Source organism: Macrosteles quadrilineatus, unplaced genomic scaffold (assembly GCF_028750875.1).
Source record: "Macrosteles quadrilineatus isolate MER2022 unplaced genomic scaffold, UCM_ALF_1.0 Scaffold_1__1_contigs__length_201487025, whole genome shotgun sequence".
Classification (NCBI taxonomy): domain Eukaryota; kingdom Metazoa; phylum Arthropoda; class Insecta; order Hemiptera; family Cicadellidae; genus Macrosteles; species Macrosteles quadrilineatus.
In genome coordinates this window covers 130670959-130696100 of record NW_026542594.1, presented here as the reverse complement: position 1 = coordinate 130696100, position 25142 = coordinate 130670959, and the positions used below count along the sequence as shown (strand labels likewise).

The 25142-nt window shown below is 34.0% G+C and overlaps 1 protein-coding gene across 1 annotated transcript in view; it reads left to right on the top strand.

Annotated features, from left to right (window-relative positions):
- LOC128985025 (aspartate aminotransferase, cytoplasmic) overlaps positions 1 to 22905 on the top strand; it is a 136492-nt gene extending 113587 nt beyond the window's left edge. Inside the window, exons 7-8 of the mRNA XM_054404403.1 lie at positions 17297 to 17439; positions 20958 to 22905. Coding sequence (XP_054260378.1) covers positions 17297 to 17439; positions 20958 to 21100 — 286 coding nt within the window. The 3' untranslated portion in view covers positions 21101 to 22905. The remainder of the gene's footprint in view (positions 1 to 17296; positions 17440 to 20957) is intronic.
- The last annotated feature ends 2237 nt before the right edge of the window (positions 22906 to 25142 follow it).

Here is a 25142-nt window from a genome sequence, read left to right as displayed (position 1 = left end):
ACAGGTGCTAGAGCGATTTAGAACAAACACGTTTACCGATTTTTTAAGTTTTTTTGACAAGTTAACATAGCCATAACTTTTAAACCGTTTGGAAAAAAAATTAAAATTTGGTATTTTTCTTAGTTTTAGTATTAGTCCGGCAGCCAAATGAGGATTTTGTCCCTAACCTGGTTTTGTTCTATTAAGTTTTTTTTATTGTTGTTTTGAGTTATATAGGGTATGTAGACCATAAAACCACCGGGTACTTTTTTGGTACCCTTGGGCAATAGCCGCCATCTTGGAAAATGGCGAAAAACGTAATTTACAGTGTAAGCTTTTACTTAAAACTATGTTATGAAAATACCATGCTACCTACAGCAGTGCAAACACTTTTAAAATACTCACAGTGAAATTCTGTGCAGGAAAATATCATATTTTAACTATATATTGTGTGTTTTAAAGCCAGTATTTATTTTTAAAGTTAATCATTTAGATAAAAATATGTTCTATCCCTACTTTTTTCAACTTTGTGCTATAATCTCTGAAAAAAGGCCATGATACACGTTACAAAAGTTGTAGATTTTAAAATTGTGCATCCAATGCACCTATTGGGATCTTTGTTGGATCAATGATAACGTCACAACAATGTGTAAAAAATAACTTATATTTATTTTTTCTATAACAAAGAGGGGTATCTAATAAATGAAAATAATTTATATAATTCTTCCTAAGAATATTCTGTAGTTCTTTTCTACTGTTTTTGGTATCAAAATGCTCAATAAACCAATGGCTTTCATTTACGCTAATTATAATTCAAATCATAGGATGTAGCTAGTTATGGACCCCTCCCCCCCAAAAAAAGAGTAATTTTAATTATAAAAAAAGTCTCATCAAAGCCCTATATCTTTAGTGATAATGTTATGTTTTATGTATTTATATGAAAACAGTCGGTAACGTACTGGTTTTCATGGAAAATATTAATTATTGGGTTTCAAAAAATTTTAGGTATTAAAGTGACATTAGCGTATGGTTTGACAGCTCCATTTAAGTAATGTTAAATAATGTTTACATTCAGAATAGTGACATCATTATTTTAAATATGATCCTTACCCTCTCTGTTCTAATATTCATGCAGTATTTAAATGAATGTTTGAACCAGCTGTATGGAATTGTGAAATCAAAATTAACTAGTGGCTTGTAGGGGCAATAGCCCCTATATACAGTATTATGTAATATATTCTAATAATTATTTTGTACAAATTATTTGTCTCATGGGTTACCGTACCCTACCTTGAATTATCGTTTAAATTTTTTGTATATTATAATAATGTATAACAGTTATCACATACCTGCATAATTCATTTTTATGTCTGCTCTGTTTAGGATAAAAATTCAAAAGGACTCTTCATGTGGTGGGTTTGTAACATAAATTTTCTAATCATAATACAGCAAAAGAACATTTTCAATAATCTTCACTATTAATTAAATATACATACATTTTTTTTTAATATAGACAAATTCACTTAGAAAAACACAGCACATAGAGATAATGTCATCTTCCAAATTGTAAAATACTAATTCTGTAACAAAATCTCTCTGAAAACAACATTTGTTGTGTAGTATCCATTTTGGTCCATTCCTTGGTCTTTATTTGTTTCTATTTCTATTTTAACGTCATCTGGCCGCTTTACCCGGCTAAAAGCAACATAAAGTTGACCATGGGTAAACACTGTTTTTTTTTTTTTTCAAATAAATTCCAACTTTTGGGAAGGTTTGGCCTTGCGCTTTATAGTAATGGTGAAAGATAATCGCAATGGGAATTGAATCCTTTGTAAATTTAAAGGGAATATTAGGATCTGTAGATATTAGTTTTATTTTTGGCATGAAAAATATGTTCCCTTTCCCTACTCCAGTAATTACTACTAACTTTACACTTTTTTCAGACATTTCAGTGTTGGGTATCAACACAACCAATCGTACCAAATGACGATTACTCCATTAACTAATCCAGACCCTATTTCTTATGAGCATCACTATTGAACCAACTTTTAAAACTAATTTGTGTAGTGGCATTCCAGATGGTGTAATTGAATTTATAAACTCAATTGGTATGTTCAACCTCTCTGTAGGGTCTTCTGAAACTACTTCATAATTACTGTAGTAGATTTTTAATACTTCTTCATTTAAATTATCACAATGTTCATTTAAAGGACATACAATTATTTGATTGGAGTAGTTTTGAATATTTTCTGGATTTATTGAGTTGCCCTAAACAATTGCACAATCAGAGAGAACAAAGTTATCTGGAATGTCAATTGCCGGTGTTGCCCTATTGCTCTCTAAGATTCCATTACCTAATATAAGCGTAGAAGCCAATCACAAAATGCTGTTTCATTTTCATTTGCACGCATGTTTACTTTCAAATGCACTATAGTTACATACAATACATATATTACATACTACCTTTAACACTATTAATACAACTTTTGTAGCCAATAGTCAATGATATTACCATATGCTTTAAATAAATCTAAACCACATGTTTTAAAGTAAACAAATCGGACATGACCTGGATTCCCATGCTATTTAAATGTGATTTATTTTATCCTGTAATAACCTTTTGGTGCATAAGTAAGAAAAATGAGTATTTTTCCCCAAAACTTCATGCCCAGACCTTTAAAATGAGACCCCTCCCAGCTTTCTACGGCCTCCAGTTCGCTCACAATTTCATTGTAAAATTTTGGGCTTACGGAATTAGATATATAGATAGATTTGACAGTTAGTACTGCTTGTTTACATTTTTAAACTTTGTAGGTTTGTTCTTTGTTGTCATGGATACCATCAATCAAAATTTACTTTGAAATCTCTCACCTCCGATTTTTGAAAGCCCACGGGGCAGAGCCCGAGGTCAATATTGAAGCGGGAATAGTTCTCTATATGTATCCTCGGAACTGTAGCTTCATGTGTGCAATTTGAGCCCAATAGGTTCAGTAGTTTTTGAGATTAGCTCATACAAACACACACACACACACACAGACACCACCTCTTCTTTATAATAGTATAGATTATCAATCAATAAATCAATAATTTTTCTTGTAATTTGTTGATTTGTAAATTGGGAATAGTCCGGCAACCAAACAGGGAATTTTCCTTGAACCCTGTTTTGTTCTATTACGTTTTTTTACTGATGATATTTTATTTTGGTAGTATATAGATGCAGAAAATAGTGGGTACGTACAAAGTACCTTTGGGCAACTTCTAGAATTTGAGATAATAATTGTCCATATTAATAAATGAATCGATTAATTGAAAACATGGTAATTAAGCTATAAACTATGCGTTTTTAGTTCGAATATCATGAAATTTAGTATGAAACCTCGTTATAATGTTACTCATAAATTTACCAGATATTAGCCATATCAAAGCTGTTTCAAACTGGCGGCGGAAAACGTAGTTTTTATCTTTAAGAATTGAATTTTTTGCCCAATTAAAAAAAACTTGTTATACGACCTTGTTTTAGTGTTACCTTTAAGCGAACAAAATATAAGTTTTGCCAATTTAAACCTGAGCTTCTATAAGTTACTAGCAAGACACATTCTTTTCAACGTTATTATGGCATGTAATAATAATACTCGATTTTGAAGTTAACTGAATTCCCGTAGCACTTGTGGCTATGCTTGTTAGTATTTGCGTTACATTGAAAAATGACAATAAGTTAACAAAATTAATAAAATTGATTTCAACATGAGTTTTATTATTTTGTATTGTAACATGAATATTCTATTCATGTAAAATTGTAACTTACATAATAGGCCTACATGTAGAAATAACTTGTAAATAACGTTTCAGTAACCTTAGTGACTATTAGCGATTTCTCTATAGGGAAGTAGCTATTACTGTAGGTCTCATGGTAAGACCTAGGCCCGGGACCGATTTATGTACATCATTTTGATGTCCCCAGAGGCCAAAAACCCTCTTTTGCTCAAATTTATATATATATAATTTAAAAAATAGTTCATTTAAAATCCCATGTTATTCTTATGGAGAATATTGTAAAATGTTTTAGTTGGCTTGTTTTTGGATATATTTTGATCAAACTTGGCAGAATTATTTATTCTATACTAAGCTATTAATATTTTAATAAAAAATACACTTTATTAGTTTCCCTTTAGCAGCAAATCTAGGTACTCGTTAAACATAAATGTGAATTTAATAGATTAATTGAAAATCAATCCAGGCAAATGGAAATTTGCTTATTCGTCAGGTTTGCTGCAGCGGGGGTATTAACTCATTATTCTACATTGTCGTAGTCTTCACTGACGTCTTGAGTTTGTATTTTTCTATTTAAACAGGTATTATATCCACAATGACAAAATGCTGTGCAAGGTAAGCCTGAGCTCACGCAACTACACATTTTTCAATTCTGTTCACTGGTGTATATCAAACGCAACAAAAAAAACTTGATAGGAATAAACCAGGTTAGGTTCATATCTGAGTTTATAGCTTACTGAGGTTTTCTTCACCAAAATGAATAACACAGCTCATTTAGATCTTGAGATATAGATCTTTAATAAAAGACAGTCCTTAAAAATTGAAAACCTAATGTTAGAGGTCTACAACTCACCTTAAGCTCTACATATTCAAATGAAAATTGTCTCAAATGAAAGTTCTAAGTTGGCCTAGTGTTTTTAGACCAGAACGAATAAGATAGTACACATAGCAGCTGAGAAATATGTCTTTAAATACAGAAGAAAGTTAAGAAAAAACAACTTTTATTCTACGTTTAAGCTTATAACTCGCCCCAACAACTTCAGATTGCAATAAATAATAGCTGAAAAGATCCGCATTAACTCACTGAGTATTCCCATACCACAACATACAATATCACGTAAAGATAACACGAGACACGATCATTAACTAAAGATATATTGTAAAAAAATCAAATTTTTATTGTTTGGGGTCCACAACTCATGTTCAACTCAGCCGATTTTTATAGTCAATGGCTTGGATTGAAGCCAGTAACTCACTGAGTATTCATAGAATATAACATTTCATATAACGTAATTATAACCTGAGATAATATCTTTAATTAAAGCCAAATCTTGGAAAAACTAAAATGTTATTTGGTTAAAGTTCTATAAATCCCCTCAAACCCGATAGATTTGAATGACCAATGCCTCAAATGAAAGCCAGTAGTTTGCTGAGTATTTTATTATAAAAAAAACATAACATCGCATAATCAGTACCCGAGGTAACAATCTTTTTTTCAAAGAAAATTATACAACCATTAAAATCTTTGTTGGTTGAAGTCTTGTAATTCACCTCCGTCTCGTTCGATTTCAGTGATCTACATGTCAAATGGATGCCAATTGTTTACTGAGTGTTTTTATTGCAATACATACAACATCTAATAATAATAACTCAATGGGCTGGTCAAAATTTAAACTTTTCTTTTTGAAAAAATATTGTTTCTTTGGAGTGAAGATCCTGTCTGTGTGTCTTTGAGATCGGCCTTAAAGTCCTTAAATATAAACAGTTAATAGTTCAAATTAAATTTGGTAATTTTACAAACATTTTAATACCAAAAACAGCCAGAGAGAAGTGGCGGATGGTCTCAGGAAAGATGTTACAATTTTATTGAACATATAAAATATCCTTATTTTTTATTGAAAATTAATAAATAAATTATTTTCTAACGCTTTGTTCTGGCGTTACCCTTGATCCAACAAAACATCCCATAGATGTATTCGATGCCAAATTTAAAGCTCTACAAACTTTATAATATATATTATAGTCATATTTTGAATAATTAAGGCGCAAAATTTAAATAAAAATAAATATGACATTATTTTTTTGTAAATTATAAACTTTGAAAAGTAATACTGACCTTAAAACAAATTATATATATTTAATATATGGTATTTCTGAGTAGGAAATTTAACCATAAACATTTTAAAATAACATGCATTGTTCCATCTTAAATAGTCTTTTTATTACATCGGTTTAAGTAAAAGCTTACACTGTAATTTACGTTTCCCGCCATTTTCCAAGATGGCGGCTGTTGCCCAAGGGTACCAAAAAAGTACCCGGTGGCTTTAGGGTCTACTTACCCTAGAAATCACATATCATCAATAAAAAAAACTTAATAGGACAAAACCAGGTTCGGGTCAATTCTGCCGGACTATATCCTCTGTGAGTATACCAAATTTCGGCAAAATCTGAGATAATGAGGTAAATTGGGTGTGTTGAATTGACATGGAATGACCCATGGACATCAATTCCGCAAGTAGTTTTCTCTGTTAATGCTTCAGCCCAGAACATTGGAGTAAGTTTTGACTCTGTCATGAGACATTTTAATTCGTTAAGTAGTGTCCTGTTAAGTCTTTCGGCCAGACCGTTATGCTCTGGAGTATAAGGAGCTGAAAGTCGTCTTTGAATGCCATTGTCTTGTAGATCCACCGCCATCGTCTGTTTGAAGAAACTTAATCTTTACTAGAATTTGATAATTTTGAAAATGCCAATCTTGTTAGAAACAGCTTTAAAATTAATGAATGTAATTTAAAACTTGGACACATAAACGAAAGAGATTTAAAAAACGCTCTTAAAAACAGAACCATTGAGGGACTTAACTTCAATCCAAATGAAAAGCATCGGTGATTGTAAAATATGTATTGAGACAAAAATGACAAAATTACCTTTTCCAGTCCGTAATGAAACACGTGCTGAGGTATTTGTCTAGTTATATTTAATGGTTACTATTGTGATGTAAGCTGACTTGAACATAAGTTGTCATTTATTGTTGACTTGAGACTTAACTGATGAACAGTGAAATTAATTGTTAAGCTTTTTAGTATTTAATAAATTTGGGTGATTTCTATAAGACTTGTGTTTACCCCCATTTACTCCCTATAGTTCAACATTTCAATAGTTCGACATCCCTTAAGTCCACAAAGTATCAAACTATTGGGGCTCTACTGTACTTTGTAACTTTTACTGACGAGAAATCCCGTTATAGTAAGGCCGGCCACACACAGAACCAGGCAAGGCGGGGCGCGACAGGGCATTTTGCCCCGGGGCGTCTTGTGCGACGGGAATTGCACGGGCGCTTATGGAGCTCCACACACAGGACAGGACGAGGCAGGGCACGTCGAAAAGACGCCCCCGGGCGCCCTCAGGGCAAAATGCGAAGGTCTCCAAAATTATGCCCCGAGGCAAGTCGCTGCCAGGCAGAACTTTCTGCGCATGCGCAATCATGTGATTTATTCCCTTACAAGTTAATATTGATAAGGATTATTTTATAACTGATACAATTTACTTACAAGACTGTAACAATTAATATGAACCAAAGATTACACCATTTGATAAGACCATACAGTGATGATATTACTACAGTGGTTGAATAACTAATAATTTATCTTGGTATTGATAACTGAGGAAAGAGAGGGCCAACGTTCATATCTTTAGGGTTTAAGAAACCACTCCTCTGGAGGTATGGCTAAATTTCGTTTTCTATTCTGCTCCCAAGTATAAAGTCAAATTTAAAAGTTGGTTAAATCGGCTCAAGGCTCAGAAATAAAAAATCCTATATTAATTTTCAGGTTTATGGGGGCTAAAATTTTTACTTGACGTGCCCTGCCTCATTCTGTGTGTGACAGCAACAAGACAGGGCTTAAGTCAGGCGTCTCGTCGTGCCCTGTCGCGCCCCGACCCGCCTGGTTCTGTGTGTGGCCGGCCTAAAGATTATTTCCTCAAACACAAGAATGAAGTTCTAAAATATTTCAAAATATACAAAAATGAAATGGAAAACTTCAAAGACAAGAAGATTATTTTGGTTGCTTGCAAACACTCATTGCACGTTTTGCAACGTTGTTTCATTGTTTCATTTTTAGAGTTTCTAATTACAGCTTTATTTTGATCAAAAGTTACACTACATCCTTTTTCAGTGATTTTGATTACAGATAGAAGGTTTGTTGTTAGATCTGGGATATGGAGTGTGTCTAGGATGTTAACAACTGAACCATCCTGTAGTCGTCACTGATACACGATTCACGATTAATAGTGATATCACGGACGATTTATGTAGTGAATTAAATTCAGAAATGACAAAATGCTAGATAAATTTCAACAGAAGAAAAATGAGCTTGTGTTCAATGCAAAACAAAACAACAAACTAAACTTTATTTACATTTTGAAACAATTCAACATATGACTATAAATTTTAATACTAAGACAAACATACATAATTCAAAACCAGACCTTCAGCAAAGGTTATTTTAAATAGATATTGAGGTTTTAAAACCAATAACCATTTAGGCATAATACGACAAGTATCCCCCCTAAAACCTTCAATATCTATTTGAAAATCTGTAATCTAGACTGTTTTTACACTTGGTCTTCTTCTTCTTTTTCTGTGTATTTCTCTGCAAAAGTTTTTTCCTTCTTTTCCCACTATCTTTACCACTTCTCTCAGAGTGGCTGATTTGCTGCACCATCTTCCAACTTCTGAGCTGTCTGAAAATGTTTTCCATTTCTTCGGCCTTCTCTTCATATCTTTCCTTTTGTTGATAGTGGTCATGAATCATCTTGCCCCAGTGCCTGATCTTCTCCTCCTTTTCCTCCCCACCTTGCCTGTCCTTAACCTTTTTAAAGCAATCCCAGGACGCAACATTGATTGTAGAAAGCAGTTCTTCGCACGTGGTAGTTGTCTTATTCTCGGAAGTCTCAAACCGACGTGGGACATCGTCCACACCACATCTTGGTAGCATTCTCTTCTTTCACACCACATGCCATCTCCTCATCAGCATCCCCTTCGTCCACACCACATGTCGTCTTCTCAACAACATCCCTCTCATCCACACCACATGTCGTCTCCTCGACAACATCCCTCTCATCCACATCACAAGTCGTCTCATTGTCAGCATCCCTCTCGTCCACACCACATACCATCTCATTGTCAGCATCCCTCTCGTCCACACCACATACCATCTCCTTGTCAGCATCCCTCTCATCCACATCACAAGTCGTCTTTTCGTCAGCACCCCTCTCATCCACATCGCAAGTCGTCTCATCGTCAGCCTCCCTCTCGTCCACCTCACAAGTCATCTCCTCATCAGCATCCCTCTCGTCCACATCATCACGCCTGCTGCTAAGCTTCGTTTCAATGGCATCAACTCTGATGCCCATATCACTTGATTCATCAGTGTTAGTATTGATTCACACCATCTTCCAGCTTTGGATCTTTAATAGTTTCAATTACAGCATCTGACTGTAAGGGTCCAACCCTTGTATCTAATTTTGAATGATTTTGTGTAATTTTTCTGATTGAGGACGAAATTTCATTTTCAGTATCTGCCAAATAAGTATCCATTTTTTCTGACTGAGTCTGCATTTTTGCTAAAATCTTCTCTAGAAAGACACTCACCGTATCCGCTGCTCGTGGTTGTTGTACCATCTGCGTAGTTCCTCCTACCAGTGGTAGCAACTTGTAGGCATTACGGTCTTCACCTTCTTCCTTAAGGTCCAAATGAAGGCACCTCTCCAAGTTGCCTCCGCCTCCTGAAGCCGTTTGTCCACATCCCTCCAGAGCATTCCCCTGCATTAGGGTCGAGTCATCTTCTAGTTTTGTCATTTCTGATGTCAGTCCTGTCACGGTCGCCAATTGTAGTCGTCACTGGTACGCGATTCACGATTAATAGTGATATCACGGACGATTTATGTAGTGAATTAAATTCAGAACTGACAAAAAGCTAGATAAATTTCAACAGAAGAAAAATCAGCTTGTGTTCAATGCAAAACAAAACAACAAACTAAACTTTATTTACATTTTGAAACAATTCAACATATGATTATAAATGTTAATACTAAGACAAACAGTCTTTCAGAAATAATTCAAAACCAGACCTTCAGCAAAGGTTATTTTAATAGATATTGAGGTTTTAAAACCAATAACCAGTTAGGCATAATACGACAATCCTTAGTTAGTTTTACTAGTCCCTTATCCTCCTTATCCTGTTGAGTTTAATTGATGTTGTTTGATTTTTTTAGGCAAGTTTGAGTGTTTGATTGGGAGAAGTTTTTGAAAGTTCAACAAAGTCTTCCCTATTTTTACACATATAGGTACTACCAGAGTCAAGACACCAAATGTTGTCTTTTAGTTTAGATTCTCCAGTTAACAGACAATATATATCTTATATACTAAAAAACCTTTACAAAACTTATGACAGCTAGCCTGACCATACCACTGGACCGAATTACACGAGGTTGGTACAAAATGAAAAATATTTACCTGTAGATGTGCAGAATCCCTTTATAAATTGAATTAGGCTCACAAATAAGCACGAAAAACGAATTTGAAATCTTTAAAAAAATAACATGGGTCTTATGGGTTGCCTTGGTGATGACGAAATAACAACAAAATATAATAGTGGTATACTATTAATACATTTATTTATTTTCATTTACATTTATTTACATTACTATTATTAACATTGTCTATTTACAATATTTACATCCGCCTTCATCTTGGAAACTGGAACAACAAAATTGACATTACAATTTGGCTATTTCAAATGAGGAAATATCTTAATGTGAATCTTGTATAGGCCTATTATGTTTATTTTTGTTTGTCACAAAGCTGCTTAGGATGTAGTGGAAGAATATTAGGAAAATCGACCTAACAAATTCGGACTAAGTGGAAACTTTGCACAGTTGTTTAGTAAGCCTAAATAAATAAAATACCAAAAGTCCCCATAAATCCCGGCTGTGCTTCAGCCATCTTGGAAAATGGCGGCCAATTTTCACTTTTTTGACAATACTTCCCAAACTATTGGACAATTTTAGTAAATACAAAAGTTAAAGAACGTCTAAAAATACATCTTTTTTATATTACAAGGTTTGCTCTATCTCTAACGGTTATTGAGATAAATAATAAAAGTTAGTATTAAATTTAAAATTTCCATGTTATTATTATGGAGGAAAATAAAATTGTTTCAGTCTGCTTATTTATGGATATATTTTGATCAAACTTGGCAAATTTATTTATTTCATACTAAGCTAATGATATTTAACACAAATACACGCTTTATTACCCTCCCCATAGCAGTAAACCTAGTACAGTAGAATCCCGCAAACTCAGCGTAATGTGGACTGGAAGGATGCCGAGTTTGTGAAATGCCAGGTTATCAGGAACTAGGCTTAAAAATAAGGACAATACAATTTTAAGCTCTTTAACCTCCTTTTTTATATTACAAGTCAGTATTAAGTCGTCAGATATAGTACAAAATATCCTTGGTACGAGTTGTGAATGATTTTACTTGAGCTGGCTTGAGTCCATGTTTAACTCGGACTCAAAATATTACTAAATTTCTGAGCCAGGTGATGGCCGAGTTATCCAGACTGCCAGGTTATCGAGTGCCGAGTTTGTGGGACTCTACTGTACTCGTTAAATTTCAAGTTATTTAAATAGGGAATATATCTTACATTTTTAGGACATATTTTTAGTAAAAATCCAGCCAGGCAAATGGATATTTATTTGTTAATCATATTAACAATCATTTTTTCTTATTAGTATTATGATTTGAAGCCCACTTACTATCTTGTCACTACTATGTAACTACTCAAAACTTACATGGTACGTTATTACTCCCGGTATAATTATTTTGTCGGTAAATATTAGGAAATTGAACCTTAAAATCCAGGCTAAATTGGAATTTTGCACAATTAAGCACAGAAAGCCTAGATGATAAAAATGGCAAAAGTCCCCACAAATTCCGGCTGTGCCTCAGCCGCATTTAGTCCGGATTTTAAGGTTTAATTTCCTAATATTCACCGATAAAATAATTATACCGGGAGTAATAAGTAGGCCTACCATGTAAGTAGTTACATAGTAGTGAAAAGATAGTGAATGGACTTTAAACTTTATTAGCCCAGGCAAATTAGACATATGCTCCCCAAAAAATCGTCTAAAGCTGGAAAGTGTTTTAATACCTTTTGGGGGTCCCAAATAAGACTCCTGTGAGTTTGCGACGGATTCTGACGTCTGCTTAAGTTTTGGGAGTCGAAAAACTATGAAAATTTTGCACTTTTTTCAGTTTTTCGCTTATAACTCCTAAATAACGAATCCTAAGGAAAATGTTGTTCGAAGGTGTCTTTTAGCGCATTAAATTCCGCGTCGATTGATGTTAAATACGTCGAAATCGGCCGAGCCGTTTAGCCGCTGTAGCTTTTCAAAGCTGGGATATTTTCATCAACATGGCCAAAAGGTTGATTATTTGGCCAGTTTTCGGCTTACAACTCCTAAACGACGCATGCTATACAAAAATGCACCTGTAGTTAGTTTGGAAAAACACAAAATTCGGCGTAGAATTATGATTATGAATTACTAGATAGTGGTTTATTCCATGGTTATCATCCAGAGGTTTATCCAAGAATGTGTGAAGGGAAGGGTAGCAAGACCCCCTATGTAATTTTAAATCTAATATTGTTATCTGGGGTTACAAAAATTCTAGGATTCGTCCTAAGCTCCCATTTATACGATCCCATCTATGGACACTCCAAAATGGTGTTAAGCGATTCTAATATATAATAAGATATTACAACGAGAAAGATGTTATTAAATATTCCAAAAATGTTATTTTTAGCTTAATAAGCGAAATATGATAATGGGACAGATGTACATAGTTTTAATATGTATTTAGCCTATTAAAAAAAAAACGAATGGGAGTTTTCGTAGATTTTACCATATAACTTTTCTACTTCTCATCATTTGAATCTTAAGAATTCATTCTTTGCTCTTATTGGTCTTGCCACAAATGGTGACATTCGGTACCACCCATCTTTTTCGTCAGATATAGAATTGAGATAATCGTGCCCCTTGCAAGTCTTTCAGACAGTAGTGCATTATATCCCTGCATTTCAAAAGGAGCAAGATAATGTAAACCTTTTTTAACATGTACACGATAGTCGAGATAGGTAGACGGAGTTGAGAAGTTCTTGTCGAACCGGTGGATTAACCGTAGTGATGGGAGTTAACCCATTGGCGTTAATTTTCCATACCTATCTCTCTGAATTAAGTACACTTTTAAATGAGCTCTAAAGGATTGGTGGATGAGCAGCCCCTTTTGTTAGAATCAATGTCAAAATTAGTTGAAAGTGTCTTCTAGAAGAGACCAACCCTCACTTGATTTGGATATTGTCTGCTCCCAACCATGTATAGGGCCAACCTGCTTCTGCAACTTCGCCAAGCGTTGTTACCCGTCAGAACACAGTGATATCTACATTGATTGGAGTAAACAGCATGAGTAGTTTTAGGCTACATGAATAGATTTTCGACTTTTCTACATCACGCTTTCTTCATCAAACTGCGCTAGTGGGTGCGGACCTATTTTAAATCCAAAGTATGATTAAAAAATGAGGCTTGGATTTAATGTGGAGTATCGCGTGCTGACTGAGGGGGGCAAATTCTTCTTTAATCATTGCTGGTGCCATCACAGCTCGCAATTAAGGACTAAGTAAGAACTAGATAACAATTTTACCATAACAATTATGTTTTGCAAAAAAATCATCCAAACTGTAAAAAGGGTGGTCAGCAAGCCAAACCATCAACTTTTGTTTTAGCCGAGTAAAAGGAATGTCAGGTATTTCACTTGCAAAACAATTTACTATTTTTTAGATGTTGCTCTCATGAGCACTTGTTCATAGGCCATGCTGCAGGATCCATGACGTCACTCTAGTGGATAGATTCACTGCCATATCCCCTATGTTTTTGGTAATTAGGCTGGTTGTTTTCCAGATTTCAATGGTAAGATTTTAAACTTCGGAAACTTGACAAGCATCTGTTCTAGTGTTAACAATCAATGTTAAATGGTGAAGCCGATCTTAATTAATTGGAAAACATTCTACGCAGACGTTTATGCTCTACAGGAAACTACTACAGGAACATTTTTTTTATAGCATGCGTTAGGAGATGTAAGCCAAAAACTGAAAGATGAATACAGAGATAGATCTTATATAATGGGTGGTTGGGATATGAATCCTTGAATTTTCGGAACCTCAGACAACAATATTGGACTTAAAATTACATAGGGTGTCTTACTCTCATCACACCTTATTAGATAAACCTCTGGATGACCATCATGGAATAAACCACTATCTAATAATTCATAATCCATTTAAGGACAGGATCTATGTTGTTACCAATTTTAGTTAAAATTCCCAACTTTAACTTTAATACTTTTTTCAATGAAATGGCGACCATACGAAGTAAGTAACAATCAATTACCGTTATTGATTAATCAAAAAAACAATATACGCAGAATTTTGTGTTTTCCAAACTAACTACAGTCGCATTTTTGTATAGCATGCGTCGTTTGGGAGTTGTAAGCCGAAAACTGGTCAAATAATCAACCTTTTGGCCATGTTGATGAAAATATCCCAACTTTGAAAAGCTACAGCGGCTAAACGGCTCGGCCGATTTCGACGTATTTAACATCAATCGATGCGGAATTTAATGCGCTAAAAGACACCTTCGAACAACATTTTCCTTAGGATTCGTTATTTAGGAGTTATAAGCGAAAAACTGAAAAAAGTGCAAAATTTTCATAGTTTTTCGACTCCCAAAACTTAAGCAGACGTCAGAATCCGTCGCAAACTCACAGGAGTCTTATTTGGGACCCCCAAGAAAGGTATTAAAACACTTTCCAGCTTTAGACGATTTTTTGGGGAGCACACCCTAAATTTGATCTAATTTGCCTGGACTATATTACTAATAAGGGAAAACTATTGTTAATATGTCAAAAAATAAATTTCCATTTGCCTGACTGGATCATTAGAAAAATACTTCCTAAAAATGTAAGATAGATTCTGTATTTAAATACGGTTAAATTTAACGAGTACTAGGTTTACTGCTATGTGGAGAGAAATAAAGCGTGTATTTATGTTAAATATCATTAGCTTAGTATGAAATAAATAAACTTGCCAAGTTTGATCAAAATATATCCATAAATAAGCAAACTGCAACAATTTTATTTTCCTCCATAAGAATAACATGGAAATTTTAAATTTAATACTAACTTTTATTATTTATCTCAATAACCGTTAGAGATAGAGCAAACCTTGTAATATAAAAAAGATGTATTTTTAGACGTTCTTTAACTTTTGTATTTACTAAAATTGTCCAATACCAATAGTTTGGGAAATATTGTCAAAAAAGTGAAAATTGGCCGCCATTTTCCAAGATGGCGGCTGATGCACAGCCGGGATTTATGGGGACTTTTGATATTTTATTTGTTTAGGCTTACTGAACAACTGTACAAAGTTTCCACTTAGTCCGAATTTGTTAGGTCGAATGGCAGTTTTATCCCTAAAATTCTTGGACTAATGGGGAATGTTTGTAGGCTCAGTATACTAATAATATTTAAATTTATTGACATTTATTTACAATCCCTTTCATCTAGGAAACTTAAAGAACAAAATTAACATAACAATTTGGCTATATTTCAAATGAGGAAATATCTTAGGGTGAATTTTGTATAGGCCTATTTTGTTTTATTTATCACAAAGTTACTAAGCATGGGATATGTTTCTGGGTACTGGTATCTATGAATATATCTGGGGTATCTGTGTGTGTGCTCAAGTTCAAAAACTTTTATTTCAGTCAAAGATTTAACTAGCATAACACAATAACTTAAATGTGAAATACATGAATTTTAACTTGGTTCTGGTTCAGAACCCATTGTCTTGTATATTTTTTGCCACACAATACACATATGAACATTTTAAATCTGAGACACACTAAACTAGAGACACTTAAACAAGACGTTTTGAGTTTGACACTGTCATAACCATAACATATGCCGCGAACACAAACGTTTCTTGACAGACGACAACAGCAGAAGCGTTTGGCACGGTGGCGCGGTGGTGGGTGGTGTTACTGTCGGGAGAGCTTCGTCCTCAATCATGAAAATCGTTCGGGCAGAAGAGCCAAACAAACTCTGAAGAGAAAAACCAAATTTAACTCCCATAAGAAATACATGGGGAGCAAATTTAATTCACATATAAGCCGAGTGGGACTATGGATAAACATATGCCGATGCTTGATGTGAAATCTGTGCGTGCATAGCTTTACTTCAATCATGGAAATCGGTCTGGTAGAAGAGCCAAACAAACACGGAAAAGGCAACCCAATTTTTTAAATCATAATCATATACTAATTCAAAAAAACAATTCATCGCTAATATAGGGGTTACACATAAGGTTTCCCCAAGTAAGCCTAGAACAAGCCTTCAAACACCACTTCAACTGTTAATTTAGTTGGATGGACTCAAAGCAAACATGTATGTTTTATCATTCAAAATGGAACTGTCAATAAACGTCCAAACAAGATGTTAAGGTTATTAGTATACGATTCAGGCTAGTGTCGTCATTTGATTATATTATTTATGATCTATACTGTTCCTGTTCTAATATCCGTGGAATAATGCTATCAGCTATTTCTTGATCTACTTCATTCAAAAGTCACCAGCTGATCTTATGCCTTTGTTAATGTGTAAAATACTGCTTCCATAAGGATTACATTGAAAGTTTGAGGGTTCGTGGGGTGGATTCCTAAGGGATTTGTTTGACGCCATATAGATGTTGGCACTCACCGATATGGTCTATGCAAAATTTGAAAACGATTACTTCAGACGTCTAGGAGGAGTTTGCGTATTACGAAATGCATAAGAGTCGAAGTATAAGAGCTTCGCTCGCTCCGCTCAATAAAGTGCATTTCAACATATTAGACTAAAGAAACACAATTTATAACATTTTCTTGGTAATTTTGAGGTTATGTAACATAATTTAAGAGGCATCTATTGACCACAGTTGATCCACTGCCCAGTTGATCCACCCCCGGTTAATCGAGGTTCTACTGTAGTACAGACCTTCCTAGCTAAGTTAACCTATATTAATAGGCAAGCATGTTTCTTTAAAACCTTTTTTCTCAGCTCTTGTGTATGGCAGGGAAAATCTACACATACTGTTGGAAAGATATTTTTCTGTAGATGTGCAGAATCCCTTCATAAATTAAAATGGTTCAAAAATAGGCACAAAAAATTAATTTAAAATTTAAAAAAAATTAACATGAACCTTTTTGGGTTGCCATGCTGGTTATAAAATAACATTGCAATATAAACAGAAAATCAAAACAAATGGAAGAAATTCCAATCACATGTTTTATTTACAGCGTAGGCTGAAAATAGAGTAGTCTGTACATTACATATTATTTACATACATATTGGATGACCTCTAGTATATATAGATATTTGGTTGTCCTCCTTAGGAAGGATTGCATCAAGACAATGTCCAGTCGTATCCTAGAGATGAGACAAGCCCTGAGAGACAGACTAGAGAAGTTGGGTACTCCTGGCTCCTGGGACCACATCACTAGACAGATAGGCATGTTCTCGTACACAGGCCTCAACCGTGAGTCAACAAAAACACTTACTACCTCCCACAACAAATTAAAGTCAAAAAAATGTTTTATTTTTTTGAAAACAGATAACCGTCTAGTACTCTTGTGTCCATATTATCCTAATAATTTAAAAAAGTTAATTTAGAATAACATATTGTCTTCTCATATGTTTTAGTGTAAAAAATCATGGTTTTTACCAACATTATGTAACAAAAAGAATGTAATTTAGTTTAATTTGATAACAAAATTTAAAAGAAACAAATGGTCTAAGTCAAACTACCAGGTAAGGTATATTTAGATTGTCTGTTGTCTCATATTTAGATCACAATCAAATACACTTAAAACACACAAACATCTAAACAAATGCAATTATTGTCCTGGAGAATCAAGTCCAACCTTTCGATTGCGTTTAATGTGTGTGTGTGTGTGTGTTTTAATCAGATCTGACAAGTTCTGGACATCACCAGAAAAAAATAAATGTTAATAAAGCCAACAAAATATCATATAGTCCAGTGAATAGAGGTCAGTTAACTTACAAACTAGTTCTAAATTGTTTATATGTTGTCTAGGATGGTAAGTAGGTGTTTAAAATGCAAAATGCACAATTCTCCCCCCTCCGCGCCCGCCGCCAAAAAGGAAAAATTGAAAAAAATCGGTACTTTCTAGAGATTTTTGCTTATATCTCTGTTTTGTTGCATTTTAGCAAAAAATATGTAATGTCAATTTTGTAGACAATTACATTTCCTACTATAAGTTTAACAATATATTTCTAGGACTTATTGGTACGAAAATATTCAATTTTTTTAACAATAAAAATAAACTTTTTTGGATATTTCGCAAAATTTCTAAATTTAGATAACTGTAACTCAGTAATGGCATAGACAAAAGAGTAAATATAGACTGTCAAAGAAAGGTTTTGCGATCTGCCGCTAGAGCGTTTTTGCCGTTCGATATCAGTTATCGGTATTCGATTCGGTGTCGTCGTCGACTACTTGCCAGCTGTTACCAGCACTACCACTCTTGCAAACGAAATGATTACTATTCGCTATTGTCGTCTTCTGCAATCGCGTCAAAATCATAAACATCTTCTGCGGCTGTGTAGACATCATCATTGAATGTCGTGGTCACGAAACGTCATCGTCATCCACGATTGCGGCAAAATTGTGAACATCTTCAGCGGCCGTGTAGACATTATCGTCTTGCGCGATCGTAGAAAAGACGTGATCATTTTCCCCGCGGTCACGAAAATGTTGTCTAGCACGGTCGCGGTTTAAAGAACATCTCCCGCGGTCGTGTAGACATCGTGATCGTCTTGCGCCGTCAACGAAAACGTGATCGTTGTTGTCTAGCGCGATCGAGGTAAAATCATGAAATTTCCCGACTTTGATATCAAAATAAAGACTAAATCCCAACTTTTCATGACCATTTTGAAATTCAATACTAATACCTGACTTTCCCGTTTTCCCCGACTACTAGACATCCTGGTTAATTATATTTTGACCTTGCAAATATAAAAAAAACCCTTCCAATTAACCACTTCCTAAAATTATGGATTAATAAGGAAAAACTTTGAATCATTGTAATGAAACTACAAAAGTATAACAAATATATGTTAAAAAAATACAATAAAAGATGGTATTTAAATTAATTTATTGCATATATTAAATAAGTCAGTAAACTCCAATTCCGGGGGATTCCTTCAAAGTTGGCAACACTACTCCCAACTACCAAGTTGTTATGGAAACGGTCGCTAGCGCTTGATGCTGCAGCGGTGTGCGCCGTAACTACACATCACCCCTGGCGGTCGGCGCCGGAATATACGCTAACCGCAGCACAGCTGACAGTCTATATTTATTTCTTTTTGTCTATGGTAATGGCCTATTCTAGGAAAACAAGTATCACAATCAAATTTATAGGGAAATAATTACCTACAAAATGCATCTATTTTTTTAGGCCAACAGTTAGATGTTGGGGTGAAAAAACAAACAAGACAAATTAAAAGAATAATTGGTCTATTTTTTGCTTTTGTGACTTAAAACACAGAAAACATACTACTATAACCCAGAATGCCAACCGCATGGTAAAAAGCATTAAGTGTTTTGAGAGAGCTTTGCCTGTCAATCGTAGGCAGCGCCACCAGCGTTGCCATGCACTCAACATAGCAACGCTGGTGGCGCTGCCTACGATTGACAGGCAAAGCTCTCTCAAAACACTTAATGCTTTTTACCATGCGGTTGGCATTCTGGGTTATAGTAGTATGTTTTCTGTGCTTAAAAGTTCAAATTATTTTCAGTTTTAGCTTTAATTTTCAGTTACTAAAAAGCATACTGTACTTACATGTAACAGTGCAATGCTCATGATACAGGTACTATATTCCCCTTACAAATATCCACTGATGAGAGGAGGTAAGATACATTTTTTTAAACAAAATAAGATCAAAATAAGAAAAATAAGTAGTGTCAATGTTGTAGACGGTTAAATTTCCTATGTATGGTAATTTGTTTCTAGGACTTATGGATACAAAAATATTCAATTTTTTTTACAATAACAAATCAAACTTTTCAACTGGAACCCATCAGAATAAGTAGAGACGCTGCTCCCCCAAACCTGCTAAACACCATCTCATGCAGATGCACAACAGGCTGTATGGGGGCGTGTGGCTGTAGAAAGGCGGGCCTAAGTTGTTCCGCCCTTTGCAAAGTATGTGGTAGCCAAGAATGCAACAACAGGAATGAAGTGACCGTCGACGACGAAGACTACGCCGATCTACTAACTCCTATACTTGAGGAGGACAATGAAGACTCCGTCTTAATTCTCTCACCCCCTACTAAACGAGTGAATCTCCAGTAATAAATGTTCTAATATGTTAGTTATTTGATTTAATTTAATTTTATTAGTTATTAGTTTACTTATTTTTACTGTATTTCTCATTCTGATGGGTTCCAGTCGAAAAGTTAGATTTTTTATTGTTAAAAAATTTGAATATTTCCGTATCAATATGTCCTAAAAACAAATTATTATACATAATATATTATAGAAAATTTAGCCGTCTACAACATTGACATTACTTATTTTTCTTATTTTGATCTTATTTTGTTTGAATAAATGAATCTTTAAAAATGTACTTGCTGTGTTGGTGGGTTGTTTGAAATTTAACACCTCCTCTCACCAGTGGGTATTTGTAAGGGGAATATAGTACCTGTATCATGAGCATTGCACTGTAATAAATAAATTTGATTGTGATACTTGTTTTCCCAGAATAGGCCGTTACTGAATTACAGCGATCTAAAGTTAGAAATTTGGCAAAATATCCAAAAAGTATGATTTTTTATTGTTAAACAAATTGAATATTTTCGTATCCATAAGACTTAGAAACAAATTGTTAAACTTATTATAGGAAATTTAATTGTCTATAACTACCGGACCATTTGTAAGTTAACCCCCCAATTTTTGTCTCTATTTACTGGACTAATAAATATGAATGGCAATGTGTGGGTCACACTTTATTGGATGTGTTTGTGTGTTCTAGAGAGACAAGTAGAACACCTTGTCAACCATCACCACGTCTATCTCCTCAAGTCTGGACGTATCAACATGTGTGGTCTCACTACCAAGAATATTGACTATGTGGCTGAGGCGATACACCAAACATTAGTTCAGTTCCCCAACTAGTTTTGTTATTTACTTGGCTGCTATCTTGCCAGTCCAAAACTTGCAACTATCACTTTTATATTTTAAAATGTTATAATTATTTATGGCAAATTAATTTTTACATTTCAATCAATCTGATATTTTTGTCATTATTTTGGTAAAATCTTGAATTGAGATACTCATAAAAGCGGGTTTACACGGTACGATAAAACATAATGAGGTTGGGCGGGCCATTTACACGTTTCATCTTTTCCTCCAACTTTGGCTCAAACCACTACCGTTTGATGTATCTTGTTGTGAAGTAGTTAATATAGGCTCCCTGTATATTTGACGATGGATGAGTTACTGTTGTGGTCTGTTTACGTTGTTTGTGTTGCAACAAGTTTCAGGAGGAAAAGAGAACCTAGAAGTAAGTGGTGTCGGCATTGGCTACTGAAACAACAGTTCTCATGCAGAGTTGCTAAAGGAGTTAAGGAACAAATTATCTGACTGGAGGAACTACTTAAGAATGACTGAGGATACTGTCAACAATTTATTGAACATGGTTTCTCCATATATTAAAAAAAAGACACCATGATGAGAAAGGCAGTATCTCCCCATGAAAGACTTAGTGCAACGTTACGATTTCTTGCAACTGGCAGAAGTTACAAAGACTTTGAATTCACAACACTAATTTCTAAACCATCCCTCTGCAAAATAATACCTGAAACATGCAAGGTGATATTTGATTGGCAAGTGAGGGGCTAGAGGTTGCAACAATGAATGAGTCTCCGTTTACAAAGCAACGACTTGTCACTACGATCTACAGAAATTGGTGGAGATTTCCACCAACCTTCCAACCTCACGCCAACTCAGACAAAACGTAACAAGACTTCCAGTTTACACTTTCCGTTTTGCATGCAACGTTTTATTGTTGCAGACAAATCGTTACTTTTATCGTAGCGTGTAAACCGGGCTTAATTCTGAGATATTACAAATAGAAAATTGGTAATATATTTAACAGGTTTTTTTACAGGTACAGTATAACACATTTATTCAATTATTTTTTTATTTTTGTTTGTTTTATTTATATAATAAAAAAATTGTATGAGTGCCTTCACTTATAATCAGGGTTTTTATTCTGACTAAACCAGTTAAATTTAAGAAAATTGTTTATCAAGAAATGAACACTCATACAATTAATTGTCATGTCAATACAAGGTATATTTAGAATTCCATATTAAAAGATTTAATCAAATTATTTGCTTAAATAATTTTCATACGGCATTTTCATGGAAATGAATTTATTTATCAATTTTATTATTGTTGTTGTTGTATAACTATTATTATTTTGTTGTTATTGTTATGATTGTTCGGTTGTATACCACTATTTTTATAGATAAAAAAAAATTTATTTTACAATATTGTAAATGATTAAAGTTTAAAATGACCAAACTTATATATTTTTTTAACCAACTATCATTCTTGTCAGATAAAATATGAATCTTATTGATGGCAACGGATTTAAATTTACAAAAGAGAGAGAACACATTGTAGTGTTTTTAAAGCTAACAATTAATTGTTATGTAAATCTGATTGTTCAGTGTTTCTCTGTTTTGAAAATGTGCCTTATAAAACTGCTTGTCAGCTATTGCTAGACTAAATGAGCCTCTAACCTCTTATAAATATATATACATATATCCATTCTAACTGTATTAGCTTACACTAGTTTATAGTATTATAAAAAATATTTATTGCCAATGATAAATTATTATTTGAAATGCTACAGATTTAGCTCTATGGTGTTTGTTAACAGATCTTTGTTAATATTAAAAAGGTTTAGAATACCTGTTGCGTCAATTGTTCCTGTTGTGTTACAAATAGCGGCAGCGGTTTTGTGCTGCTATAAGAGCACATCTTCAGGTTAAACGTTAAACACTATTCTCGTTGATGTATGAGGTTGTCAGCATTAATATAAACTCTTCTTGGACATGAAAACACAAACACATACAAAAAAGTCATTAATGTCAATGTACACACATAAATTTGGCTTTTCTAAAACCTCCAGGAAAAGTCATTAGTCCAACTTTATATATTTCATCTCCAAATTTTTCATACATTTTCCAATGATAATAAGATTTAGGCTATAGTATGATTCTCTTCAACCGCTATTACTTAATATAATGTGCCATAGAAATCATGAATATCTCTGATGATGAGGAAAGACATTATCATCGTTTGCCGCAATACTGTAACTAAAGTAGATCAATCTAATTGTGTGTTTATTATTACTTAGGGAGTGTCTATCCTAGATTCTTATGACTAACTGCCACTATCAGTGGTTGAGTCAATATCACTGTGATAATAAAATTGTGCATGATACAAAATATTATATTTGCTCGAACAGAATACAGCATTTTGACAAGAAATTTTAATTTATAGGCTATTACTAATGGATGTATTTAAGTTAACTTTTACTGTTTGTGAGGGGTTAACAACAGTAAGCTGTCTATATTTGGTTTTACATCTATTTACTTATTTAATACGCAAGCAGGTTTTTTGTGACAATTACTCCTCCAAAACTACTGAACCGATTAGTAGGGGTGTGCGAATAGTGATTTTTGGGTTCGAATTGAATCGAATCGAATGCTTCATAATATTTTTGAATATTACCGAGCGAATATTTATGTTATTATGATAGACTCTAAAGAATTTTCCAATCACAGTTTTGGAACCCTACTAAGGTTAATAATTCTGATTTTAACCAATGTAACATTTTAAAATAATCGATTTTTGCCCTTACCTATTTTATTTGTTCTTGGTACAAAATGGGTACAGTACAGGGCTTCCAGTATTTTTCTCATTTTATTTCATTGATATTACTATAAAAATGAATAATTTCCTACATTTATGGTTTTCTAACAACAATTACAGTATCAAACACACATTTATTTATTTATTTTATTTCCCAACGGCATAGCCACTTTACAATGAAAAAACATTCACAACTTGAAATTACAGGAAACAAAATAGTAAAAGTTGTACAAATAGTGAACAATAACAATAGTAGAAACAATATCAATAGTAACAAAAATATTAACAATACAAATATTTACAATTTATAAATAGAAAGTTGGATGGCAACAAGTAGTGCATGAGTGAGATCAAAGAAGAGTGTGAAGTTTTTTTACAATAAATATCAACATTGACAAAAATGCAGGAACAAACATAAATATCAGTTTTACAATTTTTACATACATCAGAGACAAGATGAACAAATGCTGGTGAAAATCTGCGTCTGGAAGTAGGCCTAGTTTACGCTCGTACAGGTTCAAGGAGTGAAGATTTCCGTAGCACATCTTCTGATATGAGAAATTGTGTCACAGAACAGGTCACAGTACGGAGCAACACGGTTTCCAAGCCTGGCAATACAAGCTAGTGGGCTGTGGAAGTCGAAAGACGTGTTGTAGTGTCTTTTCGGGCGAAGAGTTCCCTAGTCCTAGTGAAAGACGGTACTTTGAAGTAAATTTTTGACAGGATTTCCAGACAAAATAGAAGACCTCTGATTATTTTCAGTAGGAGCATGAAGTCGGCCAAGTCTCGGCGCACCGCAAGAGATAGAAGCTGCAGTTCAGAAGAGAGAGAAACGACAGGGACGTCCGCGTAGTTAAAGCCATTGCGAACTCCCACTAAGCGGATGAAACGTCTCTGCAATGCTTCAAGCCTGTCTTTTTCACCAATATAAAAGCCTGTCTTTTTCACCAATGATAAAATGGAAGCTTCTTTTTACAAAAAGACCGACTGGAAAATTGTCAATAACCTTTTAACAACTGAAAACTGGCAAGAAGTACTAGCAAGTGAAGACGTGAATTTTTGTGCCGAGCAAATTACAAAAAAAATTTGGCAGAGTGATTGAAAACGCATCATTAAATATTAAAATTAACGCTAAAAATACAAAAATCAAACCTTGGATAACTAGTGGTCTTATTACTTCAATAAGAAAGCGGGATCTCCTTTTTAAACAATTAAAAAAGAACCATTCAACCTGTATCTTCGAAATAAATTCACCCAGTATCGCAGTAGA